Here is a 24,801-nt window from a genome sequence, read left to right on the forward strand (position 1 = left end):
TCTACTCTATATAGATATATTTATTATTTCTCAATTTAAGCACCATTAAATTCTTCTGGATCCATTCTGGCTGGAAAAAACCCCTAAATCCACAGGATGTTATCTATTTAATGGCACGTTAACCGAAAATGAGGTTTTTATTTTGTTGTTTTTCTGTTTTTGTCTTTTAAAGAAAATACTTTAAATTCTTATCTATATCTTAATTGGTTTGTCTTGAGCCAGCTCATAAATGTTACTGCAATTCCAAGTGCAGGGGTCTCTGTGCAGCCCTTGACCACACCCCCACCTTCTGACACCATGCTGAGGCCTCTGGCCCTATGTGGAAGGAGCTGAGGGCAGCAGGTGTAGCTTTACCCTGCACACAGACAGCAGCTAGCGGGCTCATTTCCATGCACCATCAGGAATATGCCTCTGACATCAGTTTTATGATCCTGCTTTCGTAAAGCCAGTGAAGGCTGCACCCTCTGGGTGCTGTGGGGGTGGTGAGGGGCTGCCCACCCACAGAAAACCCAGGTGATTGCTTCTGATCACAAATATTCTATATGTTGTCTATTTTGTATAAGCTTAAAAAAAAATAGTGTTGAACAAAACTCCAGCCGCTGTATTTGTTAACCTTAAAATATTCAATGTGTTTTAGGCAGGAGATGTTTTAACTAAAAACCTATATGAAAAATAGTTATGAAATACAGTGATTGGTGTGGTCATCACTCAATGTGTTTAGGAGGGGGAAGGGGAAGTTTCAAAAGAATGGTCAGTTTTGCTCTCAGCCTTCAGGTCTGATGCCTTCCCAGCACACACACAGTAGGACTACAAACTTGAGAGCTGTGTTTCTCAAAGTGTGGCCTGTGGCCCACCTGCATCAAGATCACCAGAAGTGCTCATTAAGCTCAAAGATCCCCCGCATTTCCCTGAGGCGGGTCAGAGACCTCAGCCTGCAGCTGGCCCTCCAGTGCTCTGATGCCTCCAACATGTGAGAAGCCAGGCATGAAAGGCTTAGAGCTGCCAACCACCCCCATCCCCAAGGATCTCTGCCTGGGACAGGGGTGCACTGGTCCTCTGGGGGGCTGGTGCCAGCTAGTCAGCCCTAGGGTGGGGACACTGGCCCCGACAGCTTTGGGCAGGCAGGTGGGCCAGCCTGGGTCAGTACTGGGGCAAGTAGGCCGGCCTGCGCTCAGCCTTCCCGGGGAAGGCCTTGAAGCCCTTGGATGCTGCCTTGTGTGCTGGTGGGGGTGGGGGCTGCGGTGGAGTCTGCACGTAGGTGAAAGAGGCGGCGCTACAATCGCTGGTCGCAGCCCACACTGGGGACTGCAGCATCTGCATGGTGTCGTTCCACTGGCTGCCAGGGCTGGTGACTGCATAGAGTGGTGCACTTGGGCTAGGCAGTGTGCTGGGCAGCGGGGAAGGGTGTTGCCAGGGTGCTTTGGGCGGCCACGTTTTGGTTTTGTTATCCTGAGAGACAAAAGAAGGTTCTTAGTGGCATTTCTGGCAACTCATCATCTTTCCCCGCCTTCCCCCATCTCTGGCCCTGCTCTTACCTACGAGACAGGGTGAGAGCCCTCCCCCTCCCCACAGCCCTGGAATAGCACTGGCGAACAGAATGTGCAATGATAGAAATGCTCTATGTCTGCACTGTTCAATATACTAGCCCCATGTGCTTAGTGGCTATCGTATTGGACAGCACAGTCCCAGAGCTTCCTCTCCATATGGCTCTGAGTCAGCAGAGATGGCTAATCATTTAGACAAAATCATGGGGGGAAAAGTCATTCACCTCAAACAAAAGCCCTCATTTCTTTGAGGCCCTCTTAAAACTTAAGCTTTGGAACTTTGCTCATGGTCTGTACCCCTTAGAGCCAGCCGTCTGTGCCAGAGCAGAGCGCATCATACCTGATTCATGTCCTCCACTGTGGTAAGAAGAGGTGGTGAGGGCAGTGTGCTGGTCTCCTGCTCTCCACTGCTGTGTTTCCTGAAAGAACCAAGAGCTCTCAGTGCAGTGGTTGCCTGGCTTCCTGCCCAGCTTACCTCCAGGGGGCATTCTAGCCACTTAGCTCTGGTGTCTCAGGGCATGGGTTCTAGGTGGGGGCCCTTGGGTCCACTGTGCAGGGGGATAATGTGGGTCACCCTCGAATGGTGCACTCCTGCAAGCCATCACAGGGCTGGGGTGGGGGAAGGAGGGCAGGCATGAGGACAGGAACTGGCTGCATCCGCTGTTCTGAGTCCACCAGTTCTGGCCATTTGTTTCTTTATTCAACAGATAGTGACTATTTACCATACACTGAGAATGTGACTAAAACACCAAAAGGTGTTAGTTTTACTAATGACATGCAAAAATTTGTTATAATGTTGAATGACAAAGGCAGGACGTAGCTGGGGTGTAGGTAAATCGTCTATCTGCGGCGCTCCTGCTCGCTGCAGAGGTGGTGCTACAGGTGACTTCTTAGATGTCTACTCGGCCTCTCCAATTTCCCTGTCTCAAACAGAAGTCTCAAACTCCATCCCTGGTTCCACCTTGCTGCTCCCGCATGCCTCCCCATCTCGGTTCACGGGACCCTCTTTCACACAGATGCTCAGGCCAAAAACTTGTGTACCATCCTGATTCTACTCTCTCACATGCACCACTGCCAGTTCCTCACCAGCTGCTCCCTCATTTTGTTCAGCTTCCTGCTCACCAGAGGCCTCCCTGACTCCCATTCTGAAAACAGAAAAGCCACCTGTCCCCTGCATTCTCTCCCCTCGTATCCTGCTTTATTTTCTTCACAGCATCTAACCCAATCCAATATATCTGGTTTTTTCTGTTTGTTTTTTTATCTGCCTTCTCTCAATTGAACATAAGTTCCACAAGGAAGGGGACTTTGCTGTATCACCAATGCCTGGTACATTATAGGTGCCAATGAATGAATGAATGAATGAATTTAACTTTTCTAAGCCTTAGTTCCCTCACTTGTGAACTGGGGGTAAAACAGTCCTTATATAATAAGGTGGTTGCTATGGGATGAACTGTGTCACTGCCCCCCCCATTCATACGTTGACCCCAAATTCATATATTGAAGTCTTTCCCAGTACCTCAGGCTGTGACTGTATTTAGAGAGAATGTGTTTAAACAAGTAATTAAGTTAAAATGAAATCATTAGGGTGGGCTCTAATCCTGTATCACTGGTGCCATTCTAAGAAGAGATTAGGACGTAGACACACGCAGAGGGTAGACCATGTGAGGACACAGAGAGAGGATGGCCATCTGCAAGCAAAGAAGAGAGGCCTCAGAGGGAACCAACCCTGCTGACATCTAGCCTCCAGGACTGCGAGGAAATACATTTTTGTTGTTTAATCCCCTCCAGCCTGTGGTACTTTGTTATGGTAGCCCTAGCAAATACAGTGGTTGTGAGAATTAAGTGAGAAAATGTGCGTGAATGCTTTGCCCAGGGCCTGGCACACAGAAAGCACCCTAGCTGGTATTAGCAATTGCTGTCATCACCACTGTTACTACTCCGTGCAGCCTGACTCAGGTCCCGTTCCGTCTTCATCTACCCACTCCCCACTGCTTATCCAATGAAACCTGGCCTCCTTTTCCACTTCACAGCATGAGTGGGCATGCTTCTGATGCCCCGGCAGCCCTGCATGCTCTCTATTTCCTGCCCACATCCTTTAGACTGCCACGTCTTGGCCTCTGCTTCCTCACAGCCACAACAGTCTTTTACTCCTAACCAAATTCTTGTCTTAATTTCAGGGCCCATTTTAATTTTTGTGATTACTGTTGAAAACTTCTTAGCTCTGAATATACTATGTTACTATTTTTTTTCCCCTTGAAATACCACTCAGAGGTCATTTTATACAGTTCCACCTTTGACAAAGAAACTGAGGGTCAGTCCGGGCCAGACCCTTGTCCGGAGCTACAAAACCTGTTGATGAGTCCTGCTTAGAACTTGGTTGTCCTGGTCCTGCTCCCCCCACAGAAAGGGCTGCGTCCTGCAAGGCACAGGCCAACATCAGCAGGCCCTGTCTCAGAATCGTCCCTTGCCTGTCATACTGGTAGTTCTGGCTGCCGCTGGCATGACACTGTTCTGCCAGCAAAACCTCAACCCAATGTTAGTCACCTGGGCTATAAGCCTGTGTGGTGGCCCCACAGGGGCCTCAGCAAGACAGTGCCAGAAGAGGCCTCTGCCTTTGTCACACAAGGCCGACAGGGAAGGATGGGGCTCCTGAGCTTTCCAGAGGAATAAGCTATGGGTGACATTTACATGCCCCTCTGTCCTTTGATTTAGAAATCCCTTCATACCTTCTCTGCTTGACAGCAGCAACGAGGTCAGGCCCTGAAAACATGGAGAACAGGCTGTCCCCATTGGCAGAGGACGTCTCGTCACTCGAGCTGGCTGAGTCTCCCTGAGTACCCGACCAGCCGCTGTGCAGGCCATCCCTGAAAGCCAAAGAGAGAAGCTGGTCCCAGGCCTCCTGTAGCCAGCCTGGCCACTGGCTGGACAGCCCCAAGGCCAGCCCCCCCGCCCCCCCACCCAAGCCGTAAAAAACAGTCTTTACTCTGTATTCATCTCACAACCAAATAGTGGTCTCTTGTCTCCTGTATGAAGGTCAAACCTGCATTGTTTAAGGGTCAATTTTATTTTTGATCCACAGTTGGGAATCCATGTATGTGGAGGGTCAACTTAAGTTATACGTGGGTTTTTGACTTCTCGGTGGGGCAATGCCCCTAACCCCCGAGGTGTTCAAGGGTCAACAGTAATACAAGCATCACTGACCTTTATTCCTCTTAGAAGCCTGTGGTTTCTCTATGAAATTCACTTTATAGCAAACAAAAAGTTGAGGTGGTCTTTAGCTACCCAGATGTGAAAAATCAATCCCAAGTTGTTTTTACGATGAAAATCCACAGTTCTCTCCATACACTGGAATCTAAAACGTGTACCTTTGCCTTTTACAGGCTACAAGGGTGACATTCCATCAATCACACGGGTTTCATAGACATGCTCATTTCAGCATAAAGACAGTGTTAGACATGCAATTACTTCACAAACACTATCAAACAAGATCCTTGTCTAGGGCAGCAGTCTATCCTGAAAATCAATTTATACCAATGGTGTGTTCACAGGGACACATCACAACACTTGGCATCCTACAGTCAGTCAATCACAAAACTCTGACTCCCTGAAGATGTGACCATGTGTCACTCACCTGCAGGCTTGAAACTGAATTACTTGGTAAGAGTGTATAAAGGCCCACGGCAGATACCCAGGTCCCAAACCTGGCTTCCCCACCACACCCAGCACTCACCCTTCTGTGAAAAACTCTGGGAAAGGCCAGGTCCGATGGGCATCATCCATGGGTGGCCAGTGTCCCCGGGGGTTGCCTGGGCGGCGACCATGCTGGACTTGCCGCTTCTGCTGCATTGCTTGGCTCACTCCTGCCACATAGCGTGCAAACTCGGGGTCTGAACCCACTGTGTTAAGACAAAGGGACAATAGGGTTTAGAGCCAAACTGGCCTCGTTTCCTTTGCTACCTTCTGAGGATGTGCTGGTCACACATAAAGTGAAAAGTGGTGAGTTGCTGCCAGGCCTGTGCCCAGAGCTGGCTGCGGGATTTGCCTAGGAGCCTGTAATGGTGAGAGGGGACTGAAGTTCAGGTATGGTGTGTGCATGGGGATTGTCAGGACAGGTTATGCCTGAGAAGAGGCAGGCGGAACGTGAACAAGAGACAGAGAGAGCGCGCTAAAGGTTTGCGTTAGCCATGTCTAAATATTAAAGACAAATGCCAGGTACTTAAAAATTTTCCAATGTCTGATGCTATGTACTTAACAACTTAGAAAATCAGATGATGACTTCAGCCAAATGAAAATCTGGATGTTATCAAAGCAGCAGGCCAGGGTCAGCCAGATAGACAATATGGCCATTCCCACTTCGGCCCAACCATGATCCAGTATTTTCCTGGATATGGGATGGCAGACCTGCTCATTCAGTCTGAAGATAGTAAGAGTAGAAATGAATAACATGAAATTTCAGAGGTGACTGGAAACATATTGGACAGAACTGAGTGAGGACCCGTAGGGAAGTAAAAGTGGGAGAAAAAAAACAGCACAGAAGGCACTTAGAGGAAGAATCAAACAGATATGGCAGTGGCGGCTGGTTGGCTCAGTGGTTAGACCACAGTGTTCGTCAAACCAAGGTCACCGGTTCGATTCCACACAGGCCAGTGAGCTGCGCCCTCCACAGCTAGACTGAAAATGACAACTTGACTTGGAGCTGATGGATCTTGGAAAAACACACAGTTCTCCAATATTCCCCAATAAAAATTTTAAGAAGATATGGCAGGAAAATATCTATGGTACACAAACTGAATATGACTCAGCAATGTGTATGTTTTAGCTTCAAGTTGGGAAAGATACTGAAGCACGATCCCATTGTTAGATTGTTCTCGGGGTGCTGCCACGGGACTACTGCATGAAACTATGCCGTTTGTGCCCTGCAGCAAGATGTCCACACAAGGGGGGAACAGGCTGAAATCAAGGCCCATGCCAGCGAGTCAAGCCACGCCCCCAGGGGCTGGGTGTGCCTGTTCAGAGGGGCATTCCGTTCTAACTGGCTCTGCCCACGAGGGTGCCTTCCAGAATTCACCTGTCCAGTGGAGTGCCCTTCCTTAAGTTGCAAAAAGGGCTATACAGACTTTCTGCCCTTGGGGCAGGGTCTGCAGGAAGCTATTATTAGGGACTTGAAGGTCAGAAAGGAACACTCAGAAGGAAAAGCTAGTAGGATTCGCAGGCTGTCCGCGTCTCAACAGGGATCAACAGTGGTAAAATTCTGCCAAACACCATTTATAATCTAGTTACATGACTGTCAAAAAATGTATAGACTGTTTATGAGCAATTGAGAAAATGTGCTATGCCCACCCCTGTAGCTCGCTCCTCCATAGCAGGTGGAACTGTTTGCTCTTCCTGTACCCCAGGGTCCAAGGTTCCCCACATCTACCCACCCAAGGAGAGCAAGAACAAGAGAGCATGAGGAGCAGTTTGAGGAATTTTCAGAAGATATAAGAAAACACTTTTCTTGAATAGTTAATGCTGGGTTGTTTTATCAGGGAATCTTTACTCCAGGTGGTTGTTTATATAAATATTTGCTATACTTGTTTATATTTCACAGTACTCCCCTTGTGAAATATATTTTTGACTTCCTTATACCTTTTGCTAGAGAAAAAAGTAATTTCTATATATTTGTCTTGCATTTACCCACCTTACCAGACTCACTAATTCTAGAGGTTCTTTTAATTGAGTCTTGTTTTTTTCCAATTCTATTGCCAGCAAAGAGATGTGCTTTTTAATTTATCTTTTTTAAAGATATACCTCTTACTTCCCTTAGTTTTGTCTTGCTGTATCTGCTAGGAAGGTCAAGACAGTTATATGCTATTGGTAGTTAACTGTTGCCACCCCGTCTGGGTCTAGATTTTAATTGGATGATTTTGTTTCACTATATAAAGTGCTACTTACTACTGGCTTTTGGTAGATAGTCTTTTTTATATTCAAGAAATTTCCTTCATGTTTTACTTTGAGGGGTTTATTTATTTTTAAAGAATTGCTGGTGTCTTTTATCAAATGTCTTCATAGCATCTATTATATGAGTTTTTCTCATTTAATTGGTTGATATGATGGATTACTGTACAGTAGAATTCCTTATTCTGAACCAACTTACAACCCCGAAGTAAACCATGTTTAGTAACTATATTACTCTTTTGATACACTGCTGGATTTCCGTATATGTATCCATAGTAATACATGAGATGTACTACCGTTGTTTCCCCGAAAATAAGACATAGCCGGATCATTAGCTCTAATGCGTCTATTGGAGCAAAATTTAATATAAGACCCGGTATTATATTATTCTGTAATATTATATTGTTACAGAATAATATAATACTTGGTCTTATGACCGTCATAGTAAAATAAGACTGGGTCTTGTATTAATTTTTGCTCCAAAAGACGCGTTAGAGCTGATTGTCTGGATAGGTCTTACTTTTGGGGAAACACTGTATAGTTTACTTTTTGTATAATCCTTATAAAGTTTTTACGGTAAAAATCATGGTGGCTGCATAATTACCTTTCCAATGTCTTGTGAAACAGGCAGGTTTTCTACTTCTTGGTGCAATTTTGGTAATGTATATTTTATTAGGAAAGAATCTATTTTCCATTCAGCTTTCAAATGTGTTGTCATCAATCATATGTAGTAATGTCTTAAAGTTCTTTAACTCTCCTATATATCTGCAGTAGTTATGTCTCCTTCCTCTTTCCTAATCTTGTTTCTCTTTGTTCTCTGTTACTCTGTTATAATAAATTGGTTTATCTATTTTAGTGGTCTTCCAAAGACTTTTCAGATTTATAATTTCTACTATATTTTTCTTTTAAATTTAATTTTGGCTTTTTATCCTTAATTCACTCTACCTCCTAGTTTATTTTTGTTTTATTTCTAAGTTATTTTTTGTTTTATTAACTTAAAATTTCTAAGTTAATTTCCTAAGAGAACTCTGGTGGTATTTTCACACTGTGTAGGCCAGGAGAAGCCATATTCTGTGAAGGCAGGCACGTAGGTACCTACCTACCATCTTCCATAGGTCCTGGAGGTTAGGCAAAAAGAATCACAGGACAGGTTATATAATTAGGAAAAAAGCAGCCCACAAAGGGCCAGCTGCCTTGGCACCCACGGATGGAGGGCCCAGACTGGAGCCCCGCTTAACCACGGGACTTTGAGCCATTCAAGTAACTTCTTCTCTTCTGCCTTCATCCTGTCCTTTGTACAAAGAAAAAGAGCTCCACTTACCTTCTCAGCCTCATTCTCACTACTTCCAACCTTTGCTAGATCTGCCCCATACTAACCACCACACAGGCAGAAAGGGTCTTTAAAGTCACTTCCCCACAAGTCAGGCTGTGGCAGACCGGTCCAGTGAAGTCCTCAGTGATTACATTTATGTTAAATCCCCGAGGTGGGGAGTGGAGACTCACGTACCTGCAGGATCAAAAGGCAGAATCTCTCCCAACATTCCAAAGACTCCTTCACTTTGGTCACGGTTTGGCCAGGTGTTATTTCTAGGTCCCTGTGGCTTCTGTCCCAACACCTCTGACATCACATTATCCATATAGCTGCTCACCAGACCCAAGCTGTACAAGTCAGAACTGAGATCAGATATGCCAGGCCACTGGCCAAGAGGAGACAGACCCGCTCCAACGGGTTGTGCTGGCTGCTGGGATGAGCCATGTACCCATTTCCCAGGGGCCCGAGGCTGGGGCGGGGGCTGCTGCGATCCAATTGGTTGTAGCAGGTGTTGGTAGTACTGGACCTGGGGTTGTTGTTGCTTTGGGGACTGCTGCTGAGGTGCCAGGCCTGGCTGGGGTGTCAGAGGTGTGTGCGTCCCAGCCTGGGGCGGCCGCGGTGGAGGGGGCACTGGCAGTGGTGGCTGCTGTGGTTGCATGGCTCCTGCCTTTTGCTCAGTCACCATGGCTACGGCAGAATTGCGCCTCGTCACTAATGGAGAGCCCTGATGTGACTGGCCCATATTAAAGCCCGAGAGAAAATCTATCACCTCCTGCATTTCCTGATCTGTGGGCAAGTTCATACCCTTCTCGTCCTTGCCGTCATCCCCTCGCAGAAAGTTGTCATGCCTCTCTGTGAGAAAACCATTGGCCATCTGATTACTGGAATTCGGAGCTGACTGTGAAGGGTCTGTAGTCCTAGGGAAATTACCAATGTTCAAAATGCTTTGTAACCTTGAGTCAATATTACTGGGCACTTTGGCCTTCTCTTCTGAACACCCAGCTATGAAGGTGTTTTTGGAAGGGGTACTGAGGATGGAATAATTTGTGCTGCTGCTAGAGCTGCTGGTACATGAAGCTCTCTTGGTGAACCGGGATGTCAGTTTGGAGAATGTCTTCTGCAGGCCACCTGAAGATTTGTTTCCATGTCCAGAAGGCAGGTCAGCCTGATTCCCAAAATCACAGATCTCCCTTTGAAGCTGGATCTGTATGCAGGGTAAAGCTTGTTCCCTAATAACAGAAATGTATTAGAAAAAAAAAAAAGACAAATATACAAATTGGATAATGAAATGGATCTCTTTGTTTAAGGAAGACTTTAAGAATTTTCAAAAAAGACCTCTCTGGGTGGTATTAGGTTCACTTATTTTATTCAATGAACACCCAAGAGTTTTAATTAAGTGTGCATAATAAGCACTGACTATATTTATTATTTTTTTAAAAATCTACAGCGTCTAACATAGGACTGCGAAAATGACATCAGGATTGGGGCCTGAGGAGTCTGAGCAAAACCCTGTACCTGCGGCACAGGAAAGCAAAGCATGGCTAGAGTGGGGGATGTGACTGGCAGAGGCCTGCTTTGTGCCTGGAGGGCAGAGACTGAGAGCCTGGCAGATCCAGCAGAGGGACAATGGACAAATCCACAAAGCAAAGAGGGGTGGGTGGGCAGGACTCAGGGACACTAGGCAGCACTGCTGTCCTTAGAAGTACTTTACAGACAGTGCCAAGAACAGATGGGTGTTACTGCTAAAGTTTTCCCGAGCACTGCTAGTCTGGAAGAGAGCACTGGAGATAGAAAGGGTCCTGGGTAGGAGCTGAGGCAGATGATGGCTGGTGCAACCTCACTGTGCTGGGTGTCTGTGTGCTCATGAGTTAAGAAAAGGGGAGGACGCATGGCTAGATGTTTAAGGTTCCTTCCTGTTCTAAGGTGAACAATTCACAAAGGGATAATTTTGCAACTGTCAGCTACTTTCAGATATGAAGTTCATGCAAGATATAAGTAAATTTTCTAAACATTTCTCTGCTCTTAGTCCATAAGGAGAACATGAGCTGGGTTAAAATCCTCTTGATGGATTTCCTCTCAAGTGATAAAATAAATGAAGGCAGAAATGTTAACAAACTGGGGAGTCGGGGTAAAGGGCACAGAGCAATCCGCTGCACTATTCTTGCAACTGTTGTGTAAGTTTGAAACTATTCCAAAATAAAACATTACCAAAAAGTTCTCTTTCTTGTGTTATAGACTCACATACTATCAGTGACGTGAGCACACATGAAACTCTGTCCCTAGGTGTGCACCAATTGAAAGCAAACCAATTCAAGTGACAGATGGGGACACCAACCTCCCTGCCCTCCAGCGGTTGAGGTCCAGGACAGCTGTGTAGAGCACGTCCACCAGCCCCAGGGTCTTCTCGGGATCCAGGCTTCTCTGCAGCAGGGACATGGTAGCGGGGTCTTCTTTCAGGCACCTAGGCACAAACCAGGCTGTGTTAGTCGTGGCTGCACTTCTCTGCAAGGGTGTTCCAAGCAGGCCTCGTGCAAAAGGCTATAGTTTGCACCAAATAAAAATTTATTAATTATAAGAACGTTTAGAGAATGACAGGGCTAACAGGAACTTGTTGCTATGCAAAAGGAAGAGGAAGCAATAGGGTCTGGGGTGTCCATGGATTTCTAACTAGAGTCCATTTGGTAGGAAAAGAAGGGTTCAGTGGAGGGGCTGCCTTCCAGGGCCCTAAAGCCCTCTCACTGTCCAACAGCCAGCTGCAGCCCTGACTTTCCTCTCCACCCTGCTGAGATTCCGTGGTCTGGCACAGTATCTATTCCTTTGCAAACTCTTTCCTTGATGCCCCTGACCCTCCCTTCCTCTACAGCTCTTCACACCTGTACCCAAGAAACTGAGGATCAATGGAGGGAAAACCCTCACAGTCTGCCACCGGGATTCACCGTAGATTTCAGGTAAGGAACAAACATGACCTCCCCATAAATTAATTTTTCCCTTTTCCAAGACGACTGCTTCACCGCTCCTCCCCTCTCCTTAAAGCTCTGCTATCTCTACCCACTCGCCTGTTCTTTCCTTTCTCAACTCTCACTTAGTTGAGAAAACACGTAAGCAGATGGGCTCTACTTCATTCCCCTCTCCACTAGTTCTGCCATCTCACCTGTGTCCCCGTCCCCACACCCTGCCTTCCCCTCCCATCACAGCAGAAGACAGAAACAGGCCCTGCCCTTACCGCAGGCTGACCTCCACCTGAGTGCTTCATGCTACCCTTCTGCTTTCCCAAGGACCTCACTCACGTAATCACCTCATTTCTCCGCTGTGATAGTCCCTTTGGCAAACAAATCAGTCTCACCAACCACCTTCTCTTAGCCCCACATTCCCCTCCAGGCAGTGCCCCATTTCTCTGTACCCCATTTTGGCAAAGCACATCGTCTCCTCCTCTGCCTTATCTCCTATTCCTCTCACCCCACTCTGCCTGGGCTTTCATCCGCATAACTCCACTAAAATACCGTAGCTTTTGTCCAACAGCTTAGATCTTGCCAAAGTCAAAGGTCAGTTACCTGTCTCCACCTCACTTAATCTGTCAGCGACACTGTGCAATGTTTCTTTCCTCCTGGATCCCTGTCTTCTGCAGCTTTGGAGATCCCAATCTTGCTCCATTTTCCTCCTACCTGGCTGGCAGCTCCTTTTTTCCTCCCCTGCTGACTCCTCCTGCTCCTCTTTCCCCTACCTCTCTGTACGGCGACATGTTCCAGGCTTTGTCCTCTGTTCTGAAAGTGCTGCATTGATCCTGCATAGACTATCCCTACACTGAAGATTCAAATCACCTTCACCAGCCTAAACCTTCCCCCTCAACTCCACCTTCACATATCGACTGCATGCTTGACAGCTCTCCTTGCACACCTGACAGGTAGTTCAAAGGTCTCCTGGTCAGCGCAACCCTTGACTCCTCTCTGCCTCACCAGAACCCACTCTGATTCCTACGATCTTCTTCAATAAGGAAACGACGCAGCTGTCTACCCCAAACCTACAAGTGACCTCTAGCTTTCTCACATCCTACAGTAATCCATAAGCAAATCCTGACTGCTCTTCTCCTAAAACATAGTCTGCATCCAAGCACTTCTCACCATCTCTCTTATTACCGCTTTACTCTAAGAAACTACCATCTGTGTCTCAGGACCAACCTCCCAACTGGTCTTTTCTCCTCTCTGGTCCCTCCAAGGCCCACCCTCCACACAGCAGCCAGAGTGAGCCTCCTACATCACAAAGCAGGACACATCATTCCCATTTAAAGCCCTCCGGGGGCATCCCAGCATGACTGAACTAAAATCTAAACCCTTCACCACAACCCTCAAGGCTCTTTGTGACCTGGTCCCTCCTGCCTCTTGGGTCACACTTCTCATCACTGGTCACTTCACCTCCATTCACCTTGTCCCAGCCGTGAGGCCTGTTCTCGCTCCCTGAATATATTGGGGTTACCCCCATCTCAGGACCTCTGCTCTTGTTGCTGCCTTCTTCTGGACTGCTCTCCCTGGAGAACTGCTTCCCACTGCCCATTCCGGGCACCTCCACCAAGAGGCCTTTTCTGAGAGGGAGAACCAGAAAGACATTGTCTGCCTGACTGAGGGCACTCTGGGAGTTAAATGGTGAGATCAATATTTGCGAAGCCACCCTAAGAAGACAGTAGGAGTCCCCAACATTGACCTCAACTTGAGAAGAAATAAATCTGGGAGGTTGTGAGTTGGCCAACCTCAGGAACCAGGCAACGAGGTAAACGCTGACAGTGCCCAACCAGCCCCTGGACTCCTGGGAGAGAATTCTGGCCAGTGGACCTGGCCAAGGTTCATGCACCCAACTCTCTCAGCCTGGAGTCGCTGATTATCAGGACACGTTGCTCTGTGCTCCCAAGCCAACTTCTGCTTGTGATTTGGCTGGTCACATGTTTGTCCACGAGGAGAGCATTTGCTGGTCATGCAGAAAGGAGTCCTTTCTGGTGATAATAATTTCTCTTTCTGAAAATCAATAAATTGGCACTTTTATTTTATTCATCAGTCTTGAGAGCTGATCAATAAAATGACCTTAAGAGACTACATCCATTCTTTTGACAAGTCACTCAGACTTGCTTAAAACTCTACCTGTTCTTAGATACGAATCCGAGTCCCTTAGGGACCCTGCAAGTCTTGGCTTCTACGACCTCCCTCACCCCCCTTCATCATTACCTACTGGATCTCCAGCCACCCAGCCACGCTGGTTCACTCCTCTGGCCTCTGCTGTTCCTTCTGCTTGCAATGCTTTCCCCATCCACTCTGCATGGCCAGCTCCTCTTAGATTTCACATCTCATAAGAGGCCCTTCACGACTGACCTCCTCCTCCAAAATAGCCTCCCCTCTCCATCTCTACCCCAGTTATTCTCTCTCATATGACATCATTCTACTCTTATTCCCTTCATACACTTGCCAGTGTTTGAACTTAACTCTTATGCTTGGTAGCTCTTCCCCTGCCTCCCCATTACAAAGTCAGCTCAGGTAGGGGCAGGGACCCTGTCGGTCTTGCTCATGATTAAGTTCCCAGAGCCCAGTGTCTGTCACATAGTAGGTATTTAATAAGTATCTGTTGAAAGAAAGAATGGATTGCTTAAATACGATACTTTAAAAATCTAAGTATTACTTTACTGAGATTGTTTAGAAAAAAACACATCTGGCAGCTGGACACTTCATTTTATTAAAAGCAAAGAAATTCTTGACTGGCTTTGCTATAATTTCATTTTCCTCAAGGTGAAGTAAAGCAATCAATTCTGTTTGATTTTGGCTCAACAAGCACATATTTTACAATTTGAAAGAAGAAAAAAAAAACAAAAAAACACAAAAACTTTGTATTTTTACCAAAAGCAACCAGCAGAGGGAGTCTCTCCAAGGAATCACAGTCCAAAAAGTCTTTCATGGAGGTGCAATGAATTACAAAGGAAATCAGTCATAGAGTTTTGAAAGTACACTGAAGTGTTAACCATTGCAGCACTAGTTGTTTAAATTCACCCAATAATCCAAAAGTTCAAACTGTCTTCTTCAAAATGAGAATCTGGGCTAAACTGAGTATCTTTCAATAAGAATTCCAATTGGGGGGCTGGCCTGATGGCTCAGGCAGTTAGAGCTCCGTGCTCCTAACTCCGAAGGCTGCCGGTTCGATTCCCACATGGGCCAGTGGGCTCTCAACCACAAGGTTGCCAGTTCGATTCCTCGAGTCCCGCAAGGGATGGTGGGCAGCACCCCCTGCAACTAATGATTGAACATGGCACCTTGAGCTGAGCTGCACCCCCACAACTAAGATTGAAAGGACAACAACTTGAAGCTGAACGGCACCCTCCACAACTAAGATTGAAAGGACAACAGCTTGACTTGGAAAAAAGGCCTAGAAGTACACACTGTTCCCCCAATAAAGTTCTGTTCCCCTTCCCCAATAAAATCTTAAAAAAAAAAAAAAAAAAGAATTCGAATTGGAAAACAAATTAGGAATTCAGGAACACAAAAATCTTACAGAAAAGTGGGCTTTTAATTTATTGTTTGATAGGAATGAAGATATGTATATAAATGACCATTTCAGGAACCAATATACCATCTGAATAATCAAATTAAAAAAATTGGGGTGGGGGGACTCATAGAAGGGAGGTTTTGAGACATGAAGTGAACTGTCAACCCCTACTTGATATATCAGCCAGTTCTCAAACGTGTGGCAGAATCTCCCACGGACTGGACCCTCATATTTCAAAAAGCTGCGGTTTAAATACAATTTGAATGCACTACCCAGCTCCCACTTCAGTCCACACAGGCACCAATAGTGCCACTGTTCCTTACTATCTCTCTCTCTTCCTATTTAAATGCTTTAAGTATTTTCTATATCGTTAAAGAGTCATTCAGATGATAATTTTAGTAACAGAAGTCTTCCAACATATGCTTAATTTTTGCGGTTGACTGCTAAAGCTATGATGCCGATCCTTGTAGCAGGATCTGTACGGACGTCAGTAGAATAAATCCCTGCAGGGATTGTGGAACTGCGGTCATGCCCCGTATTTTAGGCTTCTGACTGATATACCAAACTGCCCTCCAGAAAGGCGGTGTGATTTATTCAACAACCTCCGTGCTTATTTTTGTATAGTCTGGCCCAAACCTAGTATTATTATTCTAAAACAATTTAACAACATGATGGGCAAAATGGCATCGTATTGCTTCCTCCCTTTGCATTTCTTTATTAGATGAGGCATTTGTTGACCATATGTCTTTTCTAATTTACCTGTTCAGGTACCTTGTCCATTTTCTTACTGATTTGTAGGAGCTTTTGTTTTAATAAATTAAGAATACTTTATCCATTGTAGGTTTACAAATATAATGAAATAATTAATTATTGCTGGTGGTTGCTGGAACAGACAAAGGAGGGGAAGGAATTCTATGTTCTGGACTTAACTTCATAGAAACATTGGGTGACTTAGCGAAAATGATACACTCTGTTTAAAAGCTGTGGACACAGTAACAAAGAAAAGATAATATTGCTCTTTAGGAGTCAAGAGTATATAACATTCTCGTTACATTATAGGTCCATGAGACTATTTTTCAGGCACCGTGGCTTCCTCATCACAGACCGATAATCATGACTCATGGCACTGACACACTGCCACTGCCCATAAACCCGCACAAGCAGAAGACATGTCCTGTCAGCTAGCATGGGGTTTGTCCAAAACACAGCAATCTTTTCAAAGATGTGCAAACGTCTACCAGAGCTTAGGCTTGTGTTAATGTAATAGTCACATTACCATGTGGATGGGACTTGAACCACGATTCTGGAGCCTTCTAAACTGATTTGGGGGGCATAGGCTTCTTTATTTTCTATTTGTGCCGTGTCAACTACCACCTAAGAGAGAAACAAAAACAACAATCAGCTTTCAGAGAAGAACATGGATCACAAACAAATCCAATACATGAACCTATCAATGCTAAACGACTCTGGCAAGAATTATCCCCCCAGCAAGGCAGTTACGCAGGGGCCAGTTGGGAGCCCCGTGGAGATAACAGTAAGTAATAAAGATGACTGAATACTGTAATACTTCAATCAATAGAAGCCAACTTCTGGGTGCAGGATGTACTGAACTTTGCAAGCACTGTGGCACTTCTTCCAAATTAGAAATATGTTAGGAATAACTTTGTTTCATTTTCTTCCTATTTTTTAAATTTGTGCACTTGAAAGAAGTAAAATGTCACAAAAATTCAAACCAATGCTTCAGAAAAGCCCATTTGCAATGACTGAATACAAGCCAGAAGTGGATGAAGCTTTTTTTAAAGATCGTTTTATCCTCAACCATTAATAAAAACAGAACTACTTCACGAAAGATGAAGAACCAACCCTGCCTGCCTTCGATGCTCCTCTCCTATTTGGAGGAGAGTCTTCAATACAACACAGATGATACAGTATCCTACTTAATTTAAAGAGCTTGACAAAGTGATGAACATATTTTCAAGTAACTAAACGAATTTTAACAAAATAATCATAAACACTTTAAAACCAAATCCCTAACATATCAGATGGGGTCAAGCCACGCAGAGTTGCTTATTATGATTCCAAATTCAGCCACTAATGGGGCTGATTTCCATCGCTGTAAACAGTTCCCACAGCTGGTCAGCAATGTCCTTTAGAAAAGACTTCCTGTCCAAGTAATACCTATTGTTGGACCAGGCAGGTGTTTCCTCTCTCCTCCCATCCCCAGAACCATAATCTAAAGGTTCTTTGTCAGCCACATACACAAAGGTGCCCTGAGATCAAGGGGTAGGAACTAGGAAGAAGTTCCTGATCTTTGAATAACATGGAACTGTTTTTTGAAGCTTACAATGTTTTCTCCAAACCTGTGGATTCTTCTGCCTTATTTTTTTGCACAGTCCTTTCTGGAGGCCTGATTTGCCATGTTCTCGTTTCAGCTAAAAGGGTCTTTGGGAGCACTGATCAATCTCCCAGAGGCAGTGGGCTCTTCCAGACTTCAGCAGGGGGTCTCCAGTTTATGCCTGTCTTCGGGGTTGCTATGCTAAGAAACAGATCCTAAAGGACGTGCGACTCACCACTGTAGATAGGCCCTCATCCGGCCCCTACAAGGCAGCAGCACCCGGAGGGGGCTACCTGAGCCTTCACCCACATGAAACAAAAGGACAGCACCCACCCAACACTTCCTTTCATGAATAAAGTAGGAATTAGACTAAGAAAGAGCTCTTTAATTTCCTTCATTTCTAATTAGCTTCCTTTAGCCTCTGACTGAAATGCTGTATCTTTTCAAAAAGTAGTCATTTAATTCTAGAACTTGGGATCAAACCCATCAAGTTATGTGGGCCAGTGGTGTCAGACAAAAAGCTAAGTGGTGATTTCAGATGTTGATCTCCTGAACCCATCCAACTTTGGCAAGTTATTCCTCTCTCCAAAGGTGATAATACCAAATTTATTTCTGAGTTGATATTGCTATTTTATCGCTAAGAAGCAGATCAAGAGAGAGCTGGGCTATAAAGTGACTGGATGGGGGCATTACTTATACTGTTGAGGTCTCTTGGAGGTGACATGTGAGCTGACATGAGGAAGATGAAAAGGAGTGAGTCATGTGATGATCAGAGAGGCGTATTCTCAGGTGAGAGGACCATCAAGTGCAAAGGCCTAAGACAGGTTTGGCTTGTTTGAGCAACAGAAAGACATCCACTGTAGCTCCCTCCAGAGGTCAGGTCAAGGGACCCTATCAAATCATTACTTATGTAATGGTTTTCTTAAAAAGAGGAAAGCCTGAAACATCAGTTTGCAACTCGGTTCTCTGCCAACACATATTATCAATCTATAAGAGAAGAAAGGAAAGCTATTTTAATGCTGCTCTTCCTTTACCTTTTCTATCTGGTCGAAACTCCATAGCACCGAAGAACTTTTAAAATTATTTAGTATTTTCACAAGTGCCCACACCACATCCTTACAAGCTTGAAATGTCTCTCTCCTCTCGCTCTCATCCATCACGCATGTTCACTCACCAGTCCAGCCTGGCCAAACAGCAGCTGCACAGCAGTCTTGCAGGCGCCCCGCCATGTGGATGGGCACACTTGATTCAGTACTTCAGTCACAGGGAAATCATCCCTCGGTGTGATTCCATTATAGCAGCCTGCCTCCTTGATCAGCTGTAACATCGTATGCTATAGATTGATAACGAGAGTTCACACTTCAATATAAAGTCATACAAGGTGCAAAAATGTATAGACTGAAATGCGTTTACAGGTATACAATAGTCCTTTAAAAAAAGGCATTTTGTTTAAGTACCCCCAAATAATCCCCTCAAAATACTCCTCCTTACTTTGATCACACTTATCCCATCGTTCTTCCCACTTTCTGAAGCAGTTCTGGAAGTCCTCTTTTGCGAGTGTCTTTCGTTGTGCTGTCGTGGCTGCCCTGATGTCCACAATCATTTTGACTTTGGGGAATGGCCAGAAGTCGCAAGGTGGTGCCAAATCCAGTGAATAAGGTGGATGAGGACACACCGTAATGTTTTGTTTTTTTTTTAATTTTTTTTATTGTGGAATATTGGGGAACAGTGTGTTTTTCCGGGACCCATCAGCTCCAAGTCAAGTCGTTTTTCAATCTAGTTGTGGAGGGCAAAGCTCACTGGCTCATATGGGAATCGAACCAGCAACCTTGGTGTTAAAGAGCACTGCTCTCTAACCAACTGAGCCAACTGGCTGCCCCGTAATGTTTTTATTTGACAGAAATTACCGTACCAGAAGCGATGTGTGACATGGAGCGTTGTCATGATGGAGGACGATTTACAGCACATTTTAAAACACCTCTCAACCGTAGCTCACATGCAACTGACTGCACCAAACAAGTTGAAACTTGTCACACACTGTTACTAAAGTTCAATGCGCTGCCTCCCATATTGAAGATCCCTGCCTTTGTGTTGGATGGCACTTGACAGTAGTATTCACCGTATGTTTTGATCACAATGGAAAGGTTCCATGTCACACATCGCTTCTGGTATGGCAATTTTTGTCAAATAAAAACATTACGGTGTGTCCTCATCCACCTTATTCACTGGATCTGGCACCGTGCGACTTCTGTCTCTTTCCCAAAGTCAAAATGACCATGAAAGGTAAACGTCTTGAATCAATTCAGGACATTGAGGCAGCCATGACAGTGCAACTAAAGACACTCATGAAAGGACTTCCAGAACTGCTTCAGAAAGTGGGAAGAATGATGGGATAAGTGTGTTCGAAGCGAGAGGGAGTATTTTGAGGGGGATTAATGGCAATGTGTCTTTTACTGTTATAAAATTTTAAAATTTCAACATTCACTGTATTTCTTGATCACACCTCGTACATTAATACACACATAGTATTTCTATACTAGCACAAAATACAGCATTATTTAGCAATCTGCTAATGCAAACAGGTTGAAGAATTTTGAATTCTGAATCCCTCTAAATAAGGAGACAAAAATCATCTGGTAGAATACCAATAAAAACCTCAACTTTATTATGGATGACCAAGTGGTCAGGTATGTAGACTCTGAAAACAGACTGCATAAGCTCAAATTCCAGTCTACTACTTTCTAGCTGTGTGACCTTGGGCCCTCGCTTCTGTCTCTCCGGTGGGGAAAAGGGTACTACATGCATGGGTGAGCATTAAAGGACACAGTGCCTGGCCCACGATGCTCCACAAATGGTCATCACACTGCCTATTATGACAAGAGTTCGCCTCTTACTAAATTCACAAAGTCCACCGAAACATTAATCAACAGTATTTACAATGTACTTTCAAAACCCTTGATGTTAAACATTTGAACAAAAGTATGAATAAAGCTTGGCAAGTGTCTCATTAGAAATTAAGTTACCATAGTCTGCTATTAAGACACCAATCTCCTGAGAAAGGTGAATGCCTCCTGCCTTCACTTCAGTTTTGTTTTTTTAATCTATATTCTTTACAAGCCCTTAGGTTTCCTTAACAACTCTGTTTTCAAGTTCACACCCGGGTTGTTGGAACCCCATGCAAAGCTACCGTCTTAAGTTTCAGATTGTCAGCGGCTGACTCATTGAAGGAGACACCCTTCAGGAAGTGTGGCCCGATCTGCACCGGGACGGTGGGCAGCTCACACTGCATGGGCTGCGGGGGCGTCTGCCTCCGCCCTGTCTGCTGTGCTTCAGCCTCGCTGCAGCAGCCCTGCAGGAAAAGGGTTGGATGGGAGAGGAGAGGTCACCCACAGCTCATCTGTCAAGACACTTGGTTCACTTGTATGGCGACGCTGCCATGCCACAGCTCCCAGAAGGAAAAGCCTACCTGCAAACTGGCTTCAATCGCCTTTGGATTCAGGTGGAAACCAGCTTTCATTGCATATTCACAGTGGCCTAAGCTTTCCAGAGCTATTTTATATGCCTGCAAAGAAATTGTTTTCAAGAATCAAGGTTATAAAGATTACAAAGTAACAGAGTCCAATGAAAATAGAAATTTTAAATTTCTAAAGTTTTTAAAACACTTAAGCCCAACTACTCTTTTATTATACTTTCCAAATGGTTCAACGTCACAACTTTAATTCCTTCCCTTGTTCCTATCCCTCAAGTATCAATGTGCCAGTTCTGAGAAACTTACTTGCAAAGCACTGTCGATTTTTATGTTTAGTTCTTTTAGCTGGTGCTCAGGAATCGCTGCACTTTGAGAACAGAAGAGCTGTTGAACTTCAATTCCTGCCAGGCGGCCATCACAGCCTCTTTCTCTTAGTCTAGATGTTGCCTGCAATATAAATAGTGACTGGTAGGTAAAAGAGGATGCCACAGAACTAGCAAAATTAAAAAAAAACACACACAAAAAAAACAACTGAAATAAAGCAAGAAATCATCTAAGCATCAGATGAATCCAGACATTCTGGATTCCTCATGTGAGCTGTCAGAAATTTTGAAGACTTAATCAAGCATCTTAAAGAAAAAGCAAATCTGACATAGTACTATCTTATTTAAGAAACGCTGGAAAAAGACTTGCCTACTTGTTATTTATTTTCTATATATATAAAATATTTGTATTTTAAATTTCTCTGCTTTCAAAAGACAGATAACCTAGAGTATCAGCATTTGGAGTTTCAATAATAATAATAATAATAATAATAATAATAATAATAAAAGGAATGTACATGATTGGGTGTTCCCATATACCAAAGTGAAAAGCCACACCAATACACAACAAGGAAAAAAAACCACATTGGAACATTAAAGGAAAAACACAGCTTTTGAAATCTGCACAGAAAAATTAAATACTTATTGTTCAGTCGTTAAGTTTATGAAGAGTACATAAACAGGATAGAAAAGCAAGAAGAAACTAATCTGTGTCTTGTGATAAAATGTAAGTTACCTATACATATGGTTCAGGACTAGAGAATATAGAAACATATAGATTCAATTTATTGGGAGGAGGGCTTCAGGATGAACTCTCAATTTTTTAACGCCCATTTTTGTTGCAATAATATTTGTGCAACAAATAACATTTTTCAATAGTTACTTTGTTCTTCTAGGCCAGTGTAGGAGTTTTAATGGTTACCAAGATTGCAGGACTACAGTTAAGTAACTAGTGTTACTTAATGCTATAAATATATATGCTATAACTATAATGCTATAAAGTTCCAAAGCTTCACAAAGTATGTATGTATACCACTGTAACCATTCCCTGAATCCTAACAGTCTCACAATTTAAAACCATTTGACTCTCTTTCTAAGAATCTTTTATTCAGTCAAACATTTAGCCCACAAGGTCTTATGTTAGGTGTCACTGGATAGACAGTGGAGCACAAAGCCTGGTCTCTACCACCTTGGGGCTGACAGCCTCATGGGCCGAAAAGGCAAACAAGTAGAACATTTAAAAATTGAAAATGGAGTGAAACATACTGAGGGAAACAGGAGCATCCTGGACACTGAGAAATCAGCGTTTAGGCTGAAAGTTTGAGGAGGAGGAGGTAGTCAACGGTAGTGGGGGAGGGGGGAGGGGGGAGGGAGGACAGGCAAACATGTTGGCAACAAACTAGAACCAAGTGAGCAAGGGGGAGAGAGTGGTAAGCAAGGCAGGAGCCAGACTATAGTGACTGGGCAAGGTCATGGTGAGAGGTCCACACCTTACCCTAAGGCAATGGGGAGCAGTATCACCCAATTTTAAAGAGAGAGAGATGAAAGATGGCAAGACCGGGAAGGGACAAGGAATCCCGCTACTACAGGTGTCAGTGAAGAGCAATGACTCCCTGAACTAGGGTAGTGACAGTGGACATGGAAAGAAAGGGACAGATCTAGGGTATTTTGGAGGTGGGACCCGCAAGCCTTTCTTATGACCCGGCTGTAGATGTGACAGAAAGATTAGAGGATAAACCTCAGGCTTCTGGCCTGAGTGACCCAGTGTGGAATGGCACCACTTGCCAGCATGGGGAAGATCTGGGGCGGAACAGGTGTGTGGGGAAAAGTGAAGCCTGAGCCACCCGGACACCCGAGGTAAGCAGGGGCCTGGAGCCCACAGGAGAAGTGGACTGGCCACGCATTTCAGAGCCCCCAGCACAGAGTCTCAAGACTAGACGGAGACGCCCTAGACACAAAGGCACCTACAACTGAGCCTTGAGAAACTCACATTCAGAAGCTACGTTGAAGAGGAGACGCTAGCAACACAGATGGAGAAAATGGCCCAAGAGGTGAGAGGGTAACTGGGAACGCCTGGATCAGAAATGGCACAGCAGAGGATTCCCAAGCACTCGTGTTGCTGGGAAGTGCTGAATGGAGTCAAAGAGTTCCCCGGATTGGGCAACACAGACGCCAGCAGTGACCTTGACAAGAAAAGGCATATTCTCATGTTGGAGTGAAAGCCGTATTTCAGTGAGCTGAATGATGCCATTCATATAAAGTTTCATATTGTGTAAAATAACACCTTATATTATTGATGGATATATGCACATAGAGCAAAAATATAAAAATATGCACAGGAGTCACAAACGCTACATTCAAAAGAGGTTATCTCTAGAGGGGAAGGACTGTGAAGAAGACAGAGGAGAGGTACAAAGGGATTCATCTGCATTTGTAATACGTAGTATTTGTGAAAAAGAAAAGCATGAAGCAGATGTGGCAATACGTTAAGATTCATTTGACAAAGCTAAAAGGAAAATGGATGGGTATGTGTGACATTTCCTATATGCTTGCAATGTTTCATAGTTTTTAAAGAATGAATCAAGGTGAGGTGGACAATCCTTCCAAGAAGTTGGCTATGAAAAGAGCAGAGAAACAAGGCAGGACACGGCGGATTTGGGGTTTGTAAGCATGTTTGTGTGCTGGTGAGAGCATGCTCAGGAGGGCAGCGGGGCAGAAAATACAGGGTCCCATCATGAGGGTGGGGCAGGGTGGGGACAGGGCAGGCCCTGGACAGGAGGAGCGGGCCCCTCCTCCACTATAATGAAGGGGAAGGACGAGAAGAGGGTCTGAAAGGGAGTAGGGGTGTCATTTTGGTGACGTGAAGAAGAGGAGCTGCTTGCAGCTGAGTGGACTCTGTTTTCTCAGCCTAGTGTGGGGGAGGGACATTGGCTGGACACAAAGTAAAGGGGGCAGAAAGGCCTGGCAGACTGAAGTGGATGAAGGAGAAGGTCAAGGTGAGGAGGTCAAGGGACCCCCAGGAGGCCTCACGCGGGCTGGGTTCTCAGCAGGAATGATGCCAACAGGTGGAGTGGAGAAGACCTGAGCCAGGTATGCATGGGAGCTGCGTGATCAGGAGGTTGAAGCCCAGCAGCCAGGAGGACACAGAGGATCGTAAGATGACAAGAGAAAGGTCTGGACCCCACTGCCTGGCCACCTGCAACAAAGTCAACATGTCCACTCCCACATTCAACCCCCAATGAGCATTTCAGGGCAAAAGAAGCAACAGTGCAGCAGAAGAGCAAACAATTAAAATATGGAAATTAGAGAATGTTAAATGTTAAAATGTAAAAAAAAAAAAAAAATCACATTGAAAAATCTGATTA

The 24,801-nt window shown here is 44.9% G+C and overlaps 1 protein-coding gene across 8 annotated transcripts in view; it reads right to left on the reverse strand.

The window, feature by feature from the left end:
• GARRE1 (granule associated Rac and RHOG effector 1) overlaps positions 1-24,801 on the reverse strand; it is a 71,543-nt gene continuing 46,742 nt past the window's right edge. For all 8 annotated transcript variants that reach the window (XM_019742672.2, XM_074314414.1, XM_074314415.1 and 5 more), the window contains 11 exons: positions 21,420-21,560; positions 21,111-21,206; positions 20,832-20,993; positions 18,819-18,977; positions 16,586-16,683; positions 11,129-11,254; positions 8,989-10,022; positions 5,275-5,440; positions 4,271-4,408; positions 1,885-1,963; positions 1-1,449 (listed from right to left, as the gene is read on the reverse strand). In XM_019742672.2, the coding sequence (XP_019598231.2) occupies positions 1,141-1,449; positions 1,885-1,963; positions 4,271-4,408; positions 5,275-5,440; positions 8,989-10,022; positions 11,129-11,254; positions 16,586-16,683; positions 18,819-18,977; positions 20,832-20,993; positions 21,111-21,206; positions 21,420-21,560 (2,508 nt within the window). In that variant the 3' untranslated portion in view covers positions 1-1,140. The remainder of the gene's footprint in view (positions 1,450-1,884; positions 1,964-4,270; positions 4,409-5,274; positions 5,441-8,988; positions 10,023-11,128; positions 11,255-16,585; positions 16,684-18,818; positions 18,978-20,831; positions 20,994-21,110; positions 21,207-21,419; positions 21,561-24,801) is intronic.

This window comes from Rhinolophus sinicus, linkage group LG11, assembly GCF_036562045.2.
Source record: "Rhinolophus sinicus isolate RSC01 linkage group LG11, ASM3656204v1, whole genome shotgun sequence".
NCBI classification, from domain to species: Eukaryota; Metazoa; Chordata; class Mammalia; order Chiroptera; family Rhinolophidae; genus Rhinolophus; species Rhinolophus sinicus.